This window comes from Pleurodeles waltl, chromosome 6, assembly GCF_031143425.1.
Source record: "Pleurodeles waltl isolate 20211129_DDA chromosome 6, aPleWal1.hap1.20221129, whole genome shotgun sequence".
Lineage (NCBI taxonomy): Eukaryota > Metazoa > Chordata > Amphibia > Caudata > Salamandridae > Pleurodeles > Pleurodeles waltl.
The window spans coordinates 734,616,005-734,631,672 of NC_090445.1; the positions used below are offsets into that span (position 1 = coordinate 734,616,005).

The 15,668-nt window shown below is 39.8% G+C and overlaps 1 protein-coding gene across 1 annotated transcript in view; it reads left to right on the forward strand.

Moving 5' to 3' along the window:
• Positions 1-6,110, forward strand: part of PDZD8 (PDZ domain containing 8) — a 402,964-nt gene extending 396,854 nt beyond the window's left edge. Inside the window, exon 5 of the mRNA XM_069239256.1 lies at positions 1,636-6,110. Coding sequence (XP_069095357.1) covers positions 1,636-3,776 — 2,141 coding nt within the window. The 3' untranslated portion in view covers positions 3,777-6,110. The remainder of the gene's footprint in view (positions 1-1,635) is intronic.
• Positions 6,111-15,668: the final 9,558 nt, after the last annotated feature.

Sequence of the window (15,668 nt, forward strand, 5' to 3'; positions counted from 1 at the left end):
TCCCCCACCTTAAGCCCTAAATAAAAAAAAATAAAAAAAATAGCCAACCCCCCCACTCCTGCCCCTAATAAAAAAAATAGCCTGATTTCCACCCCCCCACTTCTGCCCCTTAAAAAAAAATATATATATAGCTCACCAAGACCCACCCACCCCAATCCCTTAATCCAGTGAATCACAACCTTTTTATCGCCGCGGACCGGTAAATGTTTGATAATTTTTCCGTGGCCCGCTTGTTTAGATTTAATAATTTTAATTTAATTGTATTTAAACATGCCTTCAAGATTTGAAGACCTCGGGCGGCCCGGTGCCGATTGATCTGCGGAACGGTGCCCGGGGTTTGGGGAACACTGCCTTAATCCACCCCTGCCCCACGTACCTCAATGCATCCTCTCCCGAACAAAGCATGGCTTTTTCTGTGCCTTAACCACGCATATGCGTAGTTCAGCACATGTGTGGTTAAGGCACAGAAAGGGTCATGTGTTGTTCCGGCAAGCGTAGTTACTCTGGCGTGGGAAATGTCCACATCCTTAAGGGTGTTTCCTGCGGCTATTATGTGACAATGATGCTCTACCAATACATGTAAATATGACCTTCCGTTTCTACCTTGCAAGCTTTTTTTTGCTTGCATAAGACGTTCTGCCGTCAAGCAAGCTATCTTAAGTATTAGCCATTGGGTTCTCCATTCCATATCTTGTTGCTGTTGTGTAAATGGACTCCCCGTCATCAAATGGGAGCATATTTTATAAGTACGAAAGCGCAGCACCTGTGGAATTCAGAAAGCATATGAAAGCAACTCATATTGATTTCTATAAACAATTAATTCTGTATGACCAATTTGTTTATGCAACTCTTTGCTAACTTACTTTGGGATATGATTTATTAGGAGTGCATGGCATAGAGAGGACATATTTTCTTCTACTTGATAATGTATTTCCTAAATGTTAGGAATTTGAAGAAGGTGAGTGAAACGGTGAGATAGGCAAAATTTCAAGAGGAGCTCCATATCTTTTTTTTTTTCTGTATTATTACCAGTACGCACATCAAATTCTGTTCACCCAGCCTTGCCCCAAAGGCTCAAACCCGAGAAACGTTTGCAGAAAGCTGACAGAAGCAGGGTTGTATGCGAGGGCTGCACAAGCACTGACCTACCAATGAAGGGGCTTCAAGGCCTCATAACAGACTTCTTCGGGGATTTTTGTTAGTATGGTGAATTTCCACAAGTTGGCTTGGTGCAGAATCCTACAGCTTAAGGGCCTGCTAGAAAAGTCTTTTACTATATTTTAGCCTCTGCTCTTTGTCTACAAGTCTGTATTATAATACTCCCATGCACAAATTCTGAAATGTTGACCAAAACGGCGATCATCTCATACAGATATCAAGAGGTCTACTAGCTTAAAACATTTTATGCAGAAAACTCTATAGGCACCATGTGATTAGTTCATGTTTACTCATATGAATTATTTTGAATTAGAGATTTAAAAAATGCCTTATGTACATAATGGGGGGACCTAAATCACCAATACATGTATGCACTGGTAAAAAAAGACTTAGTATAGTAGAAATGTAAGTATCTGACACCAAACTTTATTTTGAACTGAATTCTCATTCCACTTTTATTCATGTTTCTGTCCATAGGAATCAAGGTTACTTCAGCCGTACAAATTTCGAAGCTCTTCAAACAGGCTGGTGATAAAGTTCAGCTTTACTATGAACGGCCTGTGGGCCAGAACCAACCAGCTGCACCACTGCAGGAAAACTTTGGACAGTTGGAAGATTCTGGTTACGTTCCCCCATCATGCCCACTTAGTTATGAGGAGGACCCATCTAGCATTTTGGCGGATGGTGATAACAAGGAGTTGGATTCCGAATTTGAAGATTTGGCAGGCGAGATCAAGCCAGTCAGTGACCTAAAAGAGGAATTGATTCCACCTTCAAATCAGAGTCCCAAACGCACAGTAGTAACATTGGCTACTAAACCGCTGGGATCTATTTCTCCTATTCTAAACCGCAAACTGAATCTGCCAGCAACTTTGAAGTCACAGCCAAAAGAAGGACTTAAACAGTTAGCACCAAAATCTACTGAGACTTCTGATCTTTCACAGCTACCTGCCCGACCAGCCCAGGGACCCTCTGTTAAGCCCCCAGTACCACCTAGACCTCAAATCAAACTTACATTGCCTTCTTCCGAAACTCATTGTTTATTAGAAACCATGGATCCTGCCCTTGAAAAGCCAGAAAGGCCGCCTCCCCCATTTAGTAATGGAGAGAAACCTGTAGAAAAAACAGCAAAGAGTGCTGATCAAGGCGACGACCTCCTTGCACCAAAGCAAACCATTGTAAAGCAAGATGTATCAAAAGACAAGATTTCAGAAAGCTCCTGTAGCACAAAAGATAGCACAGATGACCATCACATATGGGAGTCATCTGAGACGTCCTATCGAAACAGACAAGGTCGATGGTCAAGAGCTTCCTGTGTATTTGAAGTTGAAAGTTCTCATAAATACTTGAATGTGGCTTTATGGTGTAGAGATGCATTTAAAACAGGGGGTCTCATTTGTCTAGGACATTGCAGTATCAAGTTGGAAGACATAGCCCTGGAGTGCCTGGCCATGTCATCTTTGGAGTACTTTACTACTTTCAGGCTAAATGCACCTGAGCCCAAAGCCACTGTGAGTAGAACTGCCCTCCGAAGTCTCAGTGTTCACAAAGGATTTAATGAGAAGTTTTGCTATGGCGATGTCACTTTAAACTTTAGATACTTCATGGAGGGTGAATCTGAAACTTCTAGTGTCCTCACGGAAAGAGAAAGGGAATGCAGTTCTCCGGAAGAGGTTTCTACATACCTAAGGGAGGAGTCCACTCTAAGCCAGAATTTCACTGAAAGCAGGCATAATTTCCAAGATACTCAATTCCAGAACCCTACGTGGTGTGAGCACTGCAAAAAGAAAGTGTGGACTAAGGCAGCCTCTCAGTGCCTGATCTGTGCGTATGTTTGTCATAAAAAATGCCAGGAGAAGTGTTTGGCTGAAAACCCATTTTGCATTGCAGTGGAAAGGAGGGTTGATTCTGAAACAAAGTTGTCTGTGAACAGAACCACTGGTATAACCAGGCATATCATCAACACCAGCTACCGTGTCTTGAATCTCCGGCAAGTTCCCAAAACCCGTCCAGCAGAACAAGGAAGCGATCTGGTTGAGCCCTCACCAAAGCACACTCCAAACACTTCTGACAATGAAAGCAGCGACACTGAGACTGGCAGTTCCAGTAGTCCCTCAAAACGGGCTGCTGGAGCCAAGCTGGCAAGGAAGGAAGGTGGGCTGGATGATAGCGTGTTTATCGCAGTCAAGGAGATTGGCCGTGACCTGTACAGAGGGCTACCTACTGATGAACGGTTCCAAAAACTTGAGTTTATGTTGGATAAACTACAGAACGAAATAGATCAAGAGCTGGAGCACAACAACTCCCTGGTAAGGGACGACAAAGAGACCACTGATGCAAGGAAGAAATCCCTTCTATCTGCTGCACTAAGTAAGTCTGGTGAAAGACTTCAGGCATTAACACTTCTTATGATCCACTATAGGGCCGGAATCGAGGACTTGGAGTCATTGGAGAGTGCATCAATCGACCAGCAGTCCAGAAAAATTACTAAGTATGCAGAGGACACGAGTAGCATAGCTGAGGAAGCCGATGATACTGAAGATGTTAGCCAGGTGGAGTCTGATGGTTTTAATTGCATATCAGAGGATCAAACCTTAGACACTTGTGAATCATTGTAGAATTGCCTAGGTACAGATGGATGTTTAGCCTTCTAGGCTTCAGTAACCAGTAGGGAGAGATATTTATTTGCACTTAATCAAAGAAATATATAACACTTCAAAATGTAAAGACCTGTCAGTAAGTTGACCATTCAGGATTTCTTCCCCAGGTTAATGTATATGGTGGAAGTGAGGTCAGTACTAGTTGTTCTTATCAGATTATCGCTACTGGAATACTTTTATATTAACGTTGCATTTTTCCTGGTGATGGATCCCATGCTTGGGGTTTGGAAAGCTGAGGTTTTGTTGGATTATGGTTTCTGCAAGTTAACTGAAATCTTTTGCAAAACAAAAGTGCTGCTTCTTTGGTGGCATTTCTGCCGTCATGTCTGACCTACTTGCTGCCCCAGCACCAAGAAAACTAGTTAAGATCCCTCTACTCACATTTTAATTGGTGGAAAGGGGAAATGGAGTAGGGTGCAATGCAATGTTGGATTCATCTGTGTCTGCTTCTGACAGCATACCACTCTTCAGAAATTTGGTCTTACAGCCTTGTAGAATAATGCACTTGCAGTTCCTAAAAATAAACTCTTGCAACTGTGTTAGAAGGCTTTCCATGATCTCATTTGGACTTCTCCGGATGTTAATGCAGCTATGGCAGACTACATACGGTTCGGTGTGACCACCAAGTGCCCCTTCTTCCAGAGCTCCCCGTGCATGCCTTTCTGCGCGTTATTCCAGATGCTGTGAACAAGGAGGCGCCTTGTTCAGCTTTCCTGAAACAGGTGGTCCCCAAACTGTAACATTCCTTTTCTGATAAGATTTTATTTTGTTCATTCTTAACATTGTGTTTTAATAATTTATTGCAAATCTTACTTATTTTCTTGTCTCCTAGCTTTGTGGTGTACTAGATTTTTTGAACCCAGCGGTTGATGTCCTAGGTTTCCAAACTTTGTTCTGGTTACTTTTGGAATTGTTGGTCCATTGGTAATACATTTTATGAAGATTATGCTGCATTACACTGTATAGCGGAAGATAAAACGATTAATCATTGTGGGGCCAGGGATTTTAAAATCTACTATGTTGCACAATTCATTCTCAGTTTTTTATTTTGGAGGAGGGATTTTGGATGAGATCGTTTTCCCTTTTCATTTTTGCCAAATAATGTCTCATTGGAGTAACCACTGACTTATATCTCACCCAATTGGTTTTTTAAATTTGTGTAACACTCATCATCTTGCCTGCTTTACATACTTTCATGAACAAAGAGAAGATAATAACTTGTAAAGGGGAAAAAAAGGGGGGAATTCTCTCCACACACCTAGCCCGTTTTCTCTCAAACTTCATGTGTGCTATTTTCACATATATCTGAACCATTTATTGGATTCAGCAGAAACTCAATTGTCCCTCCTTAAGCAAAGTTGTACCTGTAACTTTTGCTGCTGCTGCTACCGTGGTTGATTTTTGTACTGCAACACGTTTCAATAAACCTGAATTAATTTGGTAAAAATTAACAAGGGAAAGAGACTAAGATTGCTTTTTGAGTATTAGTTGTTTTTTCTTTAGGAAAATTAGTTGCATTTTTAAACCAATCGCAACAAGACAAAGCTTTGGAAAAAATGCACATGTTTTACTCGAAAATAAAAATATATTAACTGTTGCAAATCAATACAACATTAAAATGCAGTTATTTCATAGGTGGCTTCAACACAAATTTTTAGAAAGACTGGAGTTTTGAGGTGCGGGACTTCACTCAGATGATAGATTTATTTGTCATTGGGCTCGGCGTTTTATCACTTTTTTGCTAGTCAAAATCTGGATTTAATATTTCACATGGTATTTTTCTACTTAATGGAAAAATATCTAGCCCAATGCATCAAATGACTTTAGCCTATACAAGGTCTGGGCCTGAAAACTTTCAGATCACTGAGAAAGAATATACGTTTTAAAACATTAGTTTCACTTTGCACCATGTAAAGTAATAATTTATTTTCCAAATATGTTTACACACCAAATAAAAAATTATATTTAAATGTCTAATTCAGTTCCAGCAATTGTCTGAAAAGTCAGAAGGAAAACGTTTTGTGCAGCTTCAGAAAAAGTTGGCAACTCTAATCTTTTCAAGGTGGAAGACTTTAAAACATGCTTGCTCAAAACCTGAGAAGCAAAGTGATTATGCTGGGATTGGTGTGGCCGTACAAGCAAATTACAGCCTTGAGTAACCGAGTGCAAAAAAGTACAAAAGTAATGTTGTCTGAAATTCAATATGATATTTAGTGTTCCCTTCTAAAATAAGGAATTGTAGATTTCAAACAGAGTGTCAGTGACCATGCAATAAATCATATCCATATTTTATTACTGGTTCATCAATAATTGTCCTCTGCAGTGCTTGTTATGAATGTGTTTTTAACTATGCTGGCAGCATTTCTATGGTCTAGTATCTCCCACACATATACATACATGCTAACAGTTGTGCTTTATAAGTTGTGGCTCAACCACAAATTGTGTTTTATATTTGCATGAGAGTGGTGCTGCTATTTCTTTGCAGGCAGCCATGGGGTATGCCTCATTAAGACACTGGAAAGAGCGCTGTATCACGGCATGATCCATTTCATTACGCACCTGTTTTTAGGGGTGCTATCAAAATAACTGTAATGACTACAATTGTAACACATGGTTATTATATTGAAAGAGTTCCCACAAATCTGAAACATTCTCTTCTGTCTTTTGTTGTTCTGTTTAGATTGTTGTTTCTACTCAAAATGAAATTGCTCTTCCATTTATATAAAGTGTTTTCAGTTTAAGAAAATTGTATCTTACTCAAGTACATATTTTCTCAAATGATTTTATCTTCTCTCTACATAACATATAAACCAATGTGTAGAAGAATTTACCCTAATCAGAAATACAGTTGGAGCTGCATTAAATATGTTTTTTTTTTAAAGTGATTTATATTTTGCTAGCTCCTTGATTAGGTTTCAAAACAATTGTAAAATTCTCTCAAGGCCCCAGCAAAAGTCACTCATGAACTCCTTTGTGTTCCTTAAGTGTTTTGGGTTGATTACAGTACTACAGTCTTGGAGGCGTCTACTTTGAATCCAAAGCATTTTAATTTTTTAAGATTTAATCTAATATGTCTGCTCATGAGAAGATCAAAACTTGATTTTGGGTGTGGAATCCTTCGGGTTATAACTCCTGAATCAGTGAGCATGAGATTTTTTTTTCCCCAGATCATTTTTTCAAGAGTACATTGTGTGTCATGTTTTGTAACATGCAGTACTCAAAGATAACAAGCTCCTTGGAAAATGCTTTGTCTTCTCCAGCTCCACAATCTCTTGTTTCCTTCCAATCAATTTGCTCCAAAGCTTCCCTCCTGTGCGAGAAAGATTCAGAGAACAACCTGAAAATCTTCATTCAACTTCACTCGTTGTTTGCTAAATTCTACTGTCCTGTATAAACACCATAACAGCCCTCTTGTGCAAGCTGTTTCCAAACAAAGGAGAGAAAACCAAAGCATAGCTGCAATTTGAACCAGTTCTCTTTAACGTCTGATGGGAAACAATACAAAATACTTTGGTTACTGCAAACGTGATAGCATCGGATATTAAAGAAAACAAAATCTTCATCACACACCTAAAACACTTCAGACTAGTTTCCAAGCTTAACAAATATCTTCAGATTTCAAATATAGGCAAAATAAAATGTTCATCTAGCACCTTAACCTCTTGACTTGTACCCACAGATAAGAAAATACTATGTGATGATGTTACTGTACCAACAATAGTTCAATATGTGACTTCCGAACATTGAGTGCAAATCATCGCAAGGTTCCGAGATCGAGCCTTCTCCAGATGCCATTTTAATAATAATCTGTTTTTCTTCTGCCGTTTCTTGCCAGGATTCAAGTGGATTCAAATTTACCTTTTATGCAGCTCTTCAAAAGGATTTGCCTAGACACCACACCTCAATTTGATCTTTATTTTTGGACGAAATATTTTGAATTTTATTGTTTTCACAATCTTTATATTTTGTGGGGTTTTGACTTGTAGTTCACTTGTTTATGGTTTAATTTCCTCTGCAACATTTCTGTCCAGTGTAATATTTACCATGCCCTGTCATCTGTGTTCCCTGTTTGTATTTATTTGTTTTAGAAATATTGGTTGAGGACTCTTCTAACCACGTTTAGGTTATGGCATGTAAGTGGCAGAAGTGCAAAGTATTCATTGCTGTTTTATTTCATCAGTTGTGTGGCTTTTCCAAGTGTTTTTTTTTATTTCTAAATTTTTAAATCCATTTCCAAGAGACCGTATTTTTGTGGAAATTAGAAAAAAAGCTTCTTTCCATGAGTTTTTTTTTTTTTATTAACAGTTTTATTGCCCCAGTACTCCATTATGAACTCTTTTGCCGGTTTCCCAGGAAAAACATGTACCTCCCATATTGAAAGGGAGAGCAAGTTAAAATTGTTTTATGAGATGGTGCTTAGTCTTGTGATTGTAGGCTTTTATACATGCCCTAATCTCATGCAGACTGTCTGGTGGACCTAGATTGCATTTCTTGCAAAATTTCAAAAACAACATGCTGTTGACATTTTCTTATCAGAGACTTCTGTAATTTGTATATGGAATGAAGAGACACAATTGCATCCCACTTAAAAACTGCCTTTCTAATAGAATATGGTGTACATCTTTTTAATGAACCCCAAACATTGAATTACATTTTTATAAAAACATTCCACAATTAGCTTTTGTAATCCAAAATATGAGTTATTTGCTACTTCAAAATGTTAACAGACTGCCTTACAAACATGTATGACCATATTGTGACCAACCACCTGCAACTTGGCACTGGGAATATATGATCATCATCATCCCACTAAAGAATGCATTCCTGAGGTCTCTTTCAGAACCTCCAAGGGTCTTGTTCATCTAACAGCCATATTCTCTGATTCACCATTACTATTGTTGCATTAACTTGGCAAGAGCCTCAGAACCATCCTTGAAAACTAGCTCTGCATGCATATTGCTGCCTCATCCTGTACCATTCTCAGTACATCAGAAATGATGAACCCACATTTGTCATTTCCCAGTAAGTAAGTAATATTTTTTGTAGATTAATTAAAATCATTACAAAAGATAGGCAAATTATAAAAATACTAACAAGTGCAAATCAACTGATCAGTCACATATTAAATATGCAGTAATACCAAATCAAATGACAACCAATTACTTGCAGTAAGGTAAAACACAGTAAAAGCCCTCTTAATACTAGCAATTAATAAATTACGGTCACAACATCTTGTTAATGTATACAATATTTGTTTAAAAAAATCAAACATAAGATGATCAATTAAATGTATTTGACAAACTGACTACTAGATGGTAAAAGGAGAGATAGTTACTATTCATTTCTTTGTAAACTCATTTATGGAATTAATTATGCTGACTAATAAAAGTATAATAAGTCAGAAAGTGCTACAGTGTGATTCACTCAAAATTGGGCATTAGAGAGTCATCACATAAAGATGGCATAGGGAGTCTCTTTTTCTACATCAACATAACGATTGCTCACGATTATACAATTCTTTGATGGCAAATTTCCTAAACTTGAGAAAGCGGGACGTCATCTGGCCATACTCACCCTTTAAGAAAACGCTCACTGCAGTTTACCAGTTTCTGATAGACAGACACCTAAACATCAGATTCAGCCAGTATTTCGGAGCAACTTCAAGATTAAGGTGAATACCGATGATGTAAAGTAGTGACTTGGACACCACCACACAAGCATCACAAACAGTCTGAACCTTGCCCCAGCCTGCCATACCAGAATGCTCTAAAGGGATTAAGGCTGAAACTGTGTCTCATCAGAGCTATTTTCCGTTGGAGTGGCCAAGGGTGCTTCAAATAATGAGAGGTTGCCAGAGGATCAGAGTGGGAGAGCCTGCTTAACATGTGATTTTTTTTTTTTTTTTTTTTTTTTTTTTTTTTTTTTTGTGCTCTGAGCCCCAGCATTCAAGTTCATTAGTAACAGTTTAGCCTGTTTATTCACTATTCTGGAGAGCTTATCTTAATTTCCCATGTATTATCTATTCTGTAATTTGAAATGGTTAATATTTATGCAGCTTGTTGCATGGACTTTTCCTCAGGTAGTTGCCCATCTTTAAGTGAGTAGGACACTGGAAAACGCTGAGCAACCTTCAAAGCTGTCCCAGTTGGCCACTGAGCTTACCATGCTCAGTGGCCCAAAAATCCTGAATAACAATTTGTAAGTTTCATCCAAGCACCTTCAGCCATTTCTTTGAAAATGCAGTTCTCACCCCAGATTCGGAAAGAAATCAGAGCTTTGTTGTACAGTCTAAAATACCAAACTTCTCTCCCTCAGCACAATACAAATCTTCGGGTGCATCCATGTGAAATGGTTGGACACACAAGCTCTACAGAGACAGGTTTGTCTCCTTCATCCGGAAACACACAGGCTTCCAGACTCCCCTCCAATTGCAACTCTGCTGTCATCAGCATGACAGCAGTTCCGTGATTGGTGTGTGCGCCCTACTTGGCAGCTCACACAAGGAGCTGCACCCTATGCACTTTCTCCTCCCAGCTGTTCAATACAAAGAAATGCAAAGTGCGCATGTCTGTTTGGCCGGCCGTAAACACACATGCGCACTTCAGGGCACCAACCGCTCCTCCCTCCAGCCCCGCCCTGTCCTAACCTAGCTCATTAAAAAATAAAATGATGCTAACGCTTTATTTTATTTTTCCTCCCCCTTCTGCTGAAAGCAGGGGGGGGCAACTCTCCTCTACATTAGCGAAGGAGCAGTCGCTGCCCACACACCTATGTGCATTAGAACGAACAGATTTCCTTGAGTCTCTGTAGGTACGCTTTAAGAGTGTTGTTCATGTGCCTAGTCTCTTTGATGCAATCACATCAAAGATGTGTGCTTATTACGTTTGTTGATGCCTTGAACCTTCTTTGTTACACTGTGTTCCAGGAGCCTTGTGTTTTCTCTTTGTGAACTCGAACATTGATCTATAAATATTTTTTCTAAACTCTGTCTGCAAACGTTTTGTAATTTGTCATGCAGAAAAAAGGTGAAATAGAATGCCTTGTCCCATCACTTGATTTTCAAATAATGTCACATTCTATAGTTGCAGACGTTATTTTCTTTTGTGGCTCCTTGAATTCCCCTTAGCATTGAATTGTTAGCCACTTTTGAAATTTTTTCAAACTTTATTTCTCGTTAAACATATGAACCATTACAATTTGATAACCACAATCGATGCCACGTAAATGATGGTGTTCCGATAATCTAGTGGAAGAAATCTAGTTTCATACTGGTAAATGTAATGTAATTTTTAGGGCCGAGCCTGCGTAGCATGCGCTTGTGCATGTGCATTGCTTGTGAGACCCTGTAGTAGTTAGAAAAGGGCTTGGAGCCCCGCCCATGTCACGTCAGTGTCTTTCATTGGTTCGTGGGCTTGCCTTTTAAAATCTGCTTGCTTTCTTTAGTGAAAGGCATGCATACGTCATGCCTTTTCCGGTGGTGAGCACTCCTCAAGTACTGAAAACATATGAGGCACGCTGTTTTCTGTCCAGTTTGTGGACTACTTTTTCTCTTTTTTTGCAGCGCGATCTCACTTGTTTAGCAGCGCAGTCGGGCTAGTTTTTTTCCATTTAATGAGGCAAGAAAAGTCCGGTTGGGAGTTTACAACTGCTAATAGCTCTAACTCTGAGAAATGCGAGACCAGTTGCATTGCAAAAGCTTGTTATTTTTGTTTGTAAAATTCTCAAAGCACAAAGTGTCTGGTGGTGGCCAAAAATCCATACCTGAATGGTAGATAGCTTAGGAACATTATCTCCCAAATGGCCAATTTCTTATATTATTTCCTGACAGGCATGCCTATCCAGAGGCTTGAGGCTTTGGGGGCAGAGGCATCTTATACGGCACATCGCCTTCCCCCAGTGGGTAGGATTTGTATTGGCAGGGATAGATTCTTCTTGTAGGAACAGAGGGCTCTTTTAGAAACTACAGCACTTAAAAGGTATTTTGGGGCGGTATCTTACTGGTCAAGACCATAACATTTTGTCATTTCTAAATTCGATTTTTGTACTGACCGTGACCATAACATTTACATTTTTTTTAAATCATGTTCATATTTAACTTCTGGATTTCATTCATTGTTGCTGAGCAAGGTCGCCTGCCTTGAAACCCTGTAGTCCTAAAACCGGCTTCCTCTTCTGTATTCATCAGAAACAGGATACCTTCGGGCATGTGTGTGTGAGATACCGGAGCAAAGTTTTTGAAGTAATCTTGGTTTCAGATTGAAAGCAACCATGACAAAAAAAACTAAAATGCCTGAGAGTCAGTGTTTTGTTTTTTGTTCAGTCAACTAGAGCAGACATAGGCTAGTAGACATCCATATAGGTGTGCAAGGTGCTTTTTTCACTCTTTTTCCTCTAAGTAGTGTGTTTATTTTTTTCGTCAAGGGTTTTCTACCATCATTCCTTTTCTTGGTGTGTGTGCAGTTTTACTCAGGTGCCCCACATTTGGTAGGAAGATTCTGAAGACATGACCATGATGTGTGACTGGCCTTCATTTCTACTCGCACAATTAAGGATTGTGCCATTTGTTAAAAGATGCAAAAAACAAAGTCATGGAATGAATGCTTGAATTAATCTCAGCCCTTGTCAATCACTTACGACCTCATTCTAAACCACTGTTTTTACACTCACTGTTCCGTTCTGTACTGACGCCCAACTTATGCAAATCAGTCTTGGTCCTCCTTCAATAGAAACAGTCCAGCCCAAACTTGCAAGGCTAGTCCCCTCCTGATGGGGGAACACAAGCAGTCACAGACTGCTTTGGACTTACTGAGGCCTTTTTAGGGGTCTAATCTGAGGTGGCATTGTAGATAAAAAAAAAAAATGATGGGCTGAAATGCAGTCCTGGGTACTCAACAGTGGCTGAGATTCATGCATTTCTCCCATCACTTTTTTGTTTACTTCAGTGCTATACCCTAACTGTGGTCGGTACGCTTAGACGTGGGCCCCATTCTCACTTTGCCACTAGAACCTAGCTGTACCATCCTGAAAAGCCCCAACAAGGGAGATATCAGTCTTGGGTTGTGTTTTGAGTTCAGAGAGGACCTGGCTTGGTAGTTCAGGGTGGACAGTTCCTATAGAAGGAGGATCAGGGCTTATTTGGATACAGCTGGGTCTAAACTGAGATGGCATTGTGGGCAAAAAAATATGAACTGTGATGCAGCCCTGAGTAATTACCAGTGACTGAGATTAATTCAAGCATCCTTCCTCTCACTTTTTTGTTTACTTAAGTATGATACCTAAAGTGTCACAGGCATGGCCATGTATGAAACCCATGCTGACTTTGCCACTGGAACCAACGTGCACCTGACAGAAGAGCCCTAGCTACAGTAAAATTGGTCTTGTGATCTTGGTTGGCAGTTCATGCTGGACTTTTCCTATTAGAAAGATCAATGCTGATATCCATATGGCTGGGTCTAATCTGAGATGAAGTGGGCAAAAAAAGTATGGCCTGTGAAGCGGCTCGAGTAACTACCAGTGGCTGAGATTAATTTAGGCATCCCTCCCATCACTTTTTTTTTTATTTATTTTTTTAAAAGCTTGCATCAGTGTGATGCCCTGAGTTCCAATGGTATGCCTGATGTGGGTCCAGTGCTTACTTTGCCACAGGAGCCAAGCTGCACCCAACTGAAGAGCCCAAACAAGAGCAAAACCAGTATTGGATTACTTCTGTTCGGGATCAAAGAGGACCTGGCTTGGCAGTTTTGTTCCTATTGGAGCACGATAAATGCTGCTTTTCATATGGCTGTAACTAATCTGAAGTGGCATTGTGGACAAAAAGACTGGGATGCGGTCCTGAGAAATTACCTGTGGCTAATATTAATTCAAACCTCCCTCCCATCACTTTTTTTGTTTACTTCAATGCGATGTCCCAAGTGCCATAGGTATGGCAGGACATAGGTCCTGTGCTCACTGTGGCACTGGAACCAAGCTGCATCTGACTGAAGTGCCCCAGATAGACCAAACTGGTTTAGGGCTGCTTGTGTTCTGTTTCAGAGAGGGCTGGCAGTTTTGTCTGGGCTGTTACTACTGAAGCAGCATTAAGGCTAATTTAAGAATCCCTGGGACTATTCCGAGGTAGGATTGTGGGCAAAAAAACGATGGCATGGCATGGCATGGCATGGAGCACTGAATAAATACCTGTGACTGAGATTAATTCAAGTATCCCTCCGATCAATTTAGTTACTTATTTGTTAAAATATGTTGTATATGAGGTTCCAGGTTAAAGAGGTTTCTCCTCAGTGCAAGAGCAGTAGCAATTCACCAGTGTCTAGAAGGCAGTCCTACTATCTGAAGCTCACCAAGAGGAGCATACTCCTCCACCTCAAAAAGGACCAGAGTTCACCTCAAGACTGTGCTATCTAAATCTTGTTGGTGCTGCCATTCCTGGTCAAAGATGAGGCACTGGACTGCCCCAGGTCTAATGCTTGAAGTAGGGCAGTCCAATAACCTTTTTTGTGTTAATGCCTTTTAAAAAATACTTTGTGATACATCCTCTATTGGTTGCAATAGGAAGATTCTATTCTGCTCTATTAAGTAGTTGCATGTCTCGAAACAAATTATCAGTACCTTGTCACCATCTCCTAAATTTCCTGACAGTTCCCTTGAGGATGTTATCAGAGGATAATTCCCTTGTGCCTGTCCACGCAGCATACACTTCTAAGGCTGCTCTTCCTTCCATCGCCCCTGCTATTCTGATCCTCTGCCTCTTCTTTTCCCGACAATCCCTTGTTACATAGGTTATCACAAAATGATGGTACTCATGGAAATCTGTCAACCAAAGCAATAACCTAGGTAGGACCCATAAGGATACTTTCTCCTATACACCAGACCTAACACATTGACTGAGATATGTTTCCGTCTAATTCCCCTTCACACTGCAATTCAACAAAAGATAATCATTGATTCTCAGGCTAATAAGATAGCTTGCCTTAACTTACAGACATCATACGGTCTTAGGTGTCTCCATATAACATTTAGTAATTCTCAAACATTTCCAAAAGAGCTTCAATGAACATTAATATTAAAGCCATTGCCTAATTACTTCTAACGTCACCTTTAAAAGAATTATAAAAAGTTAAACCCACCAGTCTTGTAGTTTTTGGTCTCCTAGAGAAAACCTTGGATCCTTATCTAAGTGCCCTCTTAGCTAAACCTATAAAAAGACGTCAACAGAATTAATACAGAGCTGTGGTATCTAATTTTAAATTGATGAAGCAAAACCTAACTACAGGTACCCTAGAGCTAATTGCAACTAAGTAGTAATGATATGCCTTTGGCTTCTCCTGCAAAAGAGATGAAGAAACACTTAACAAATAAGTTCTACATCTGCTACCATTAGGAGGGTTGTAGTCTATTATGATCTTGTGTGACAGGACTGGATTGGTACGTTCATCAAAAAAAGAAAAAAAAGACTTTCCAACAAATTATGAAGGAGGGCTTGATTACATCAAATAAAGGTATTGTCACAGCATGGGGCACCATCCTTCAGTCCTTACTAGACCACAGCTTTAGCCAATAAATATTTCATAAATATGTCATGTTTTTAATCCACCCAGTGCCTTTTCTTTTCAGGTTGTACCTCTTTGCCTCACATGAGGAAGGCAAGATTGAGGAAAGGAAGTCTGTTGTTAAAAGCTTTGAGTCCACATGGGAAAGAGGCTAGTTAGTCCCACAAGTCCGTTAAAGGTTTGTCAAGAGCCACCATTACCAGGTGCTCCTGGAATACCAATAGCAGAACCACCATCCCAAAGTCTAGTCAACAGAAACCACTGACCTTTGTAGAAACAACTCTAGCAACCTTCAACACTGATT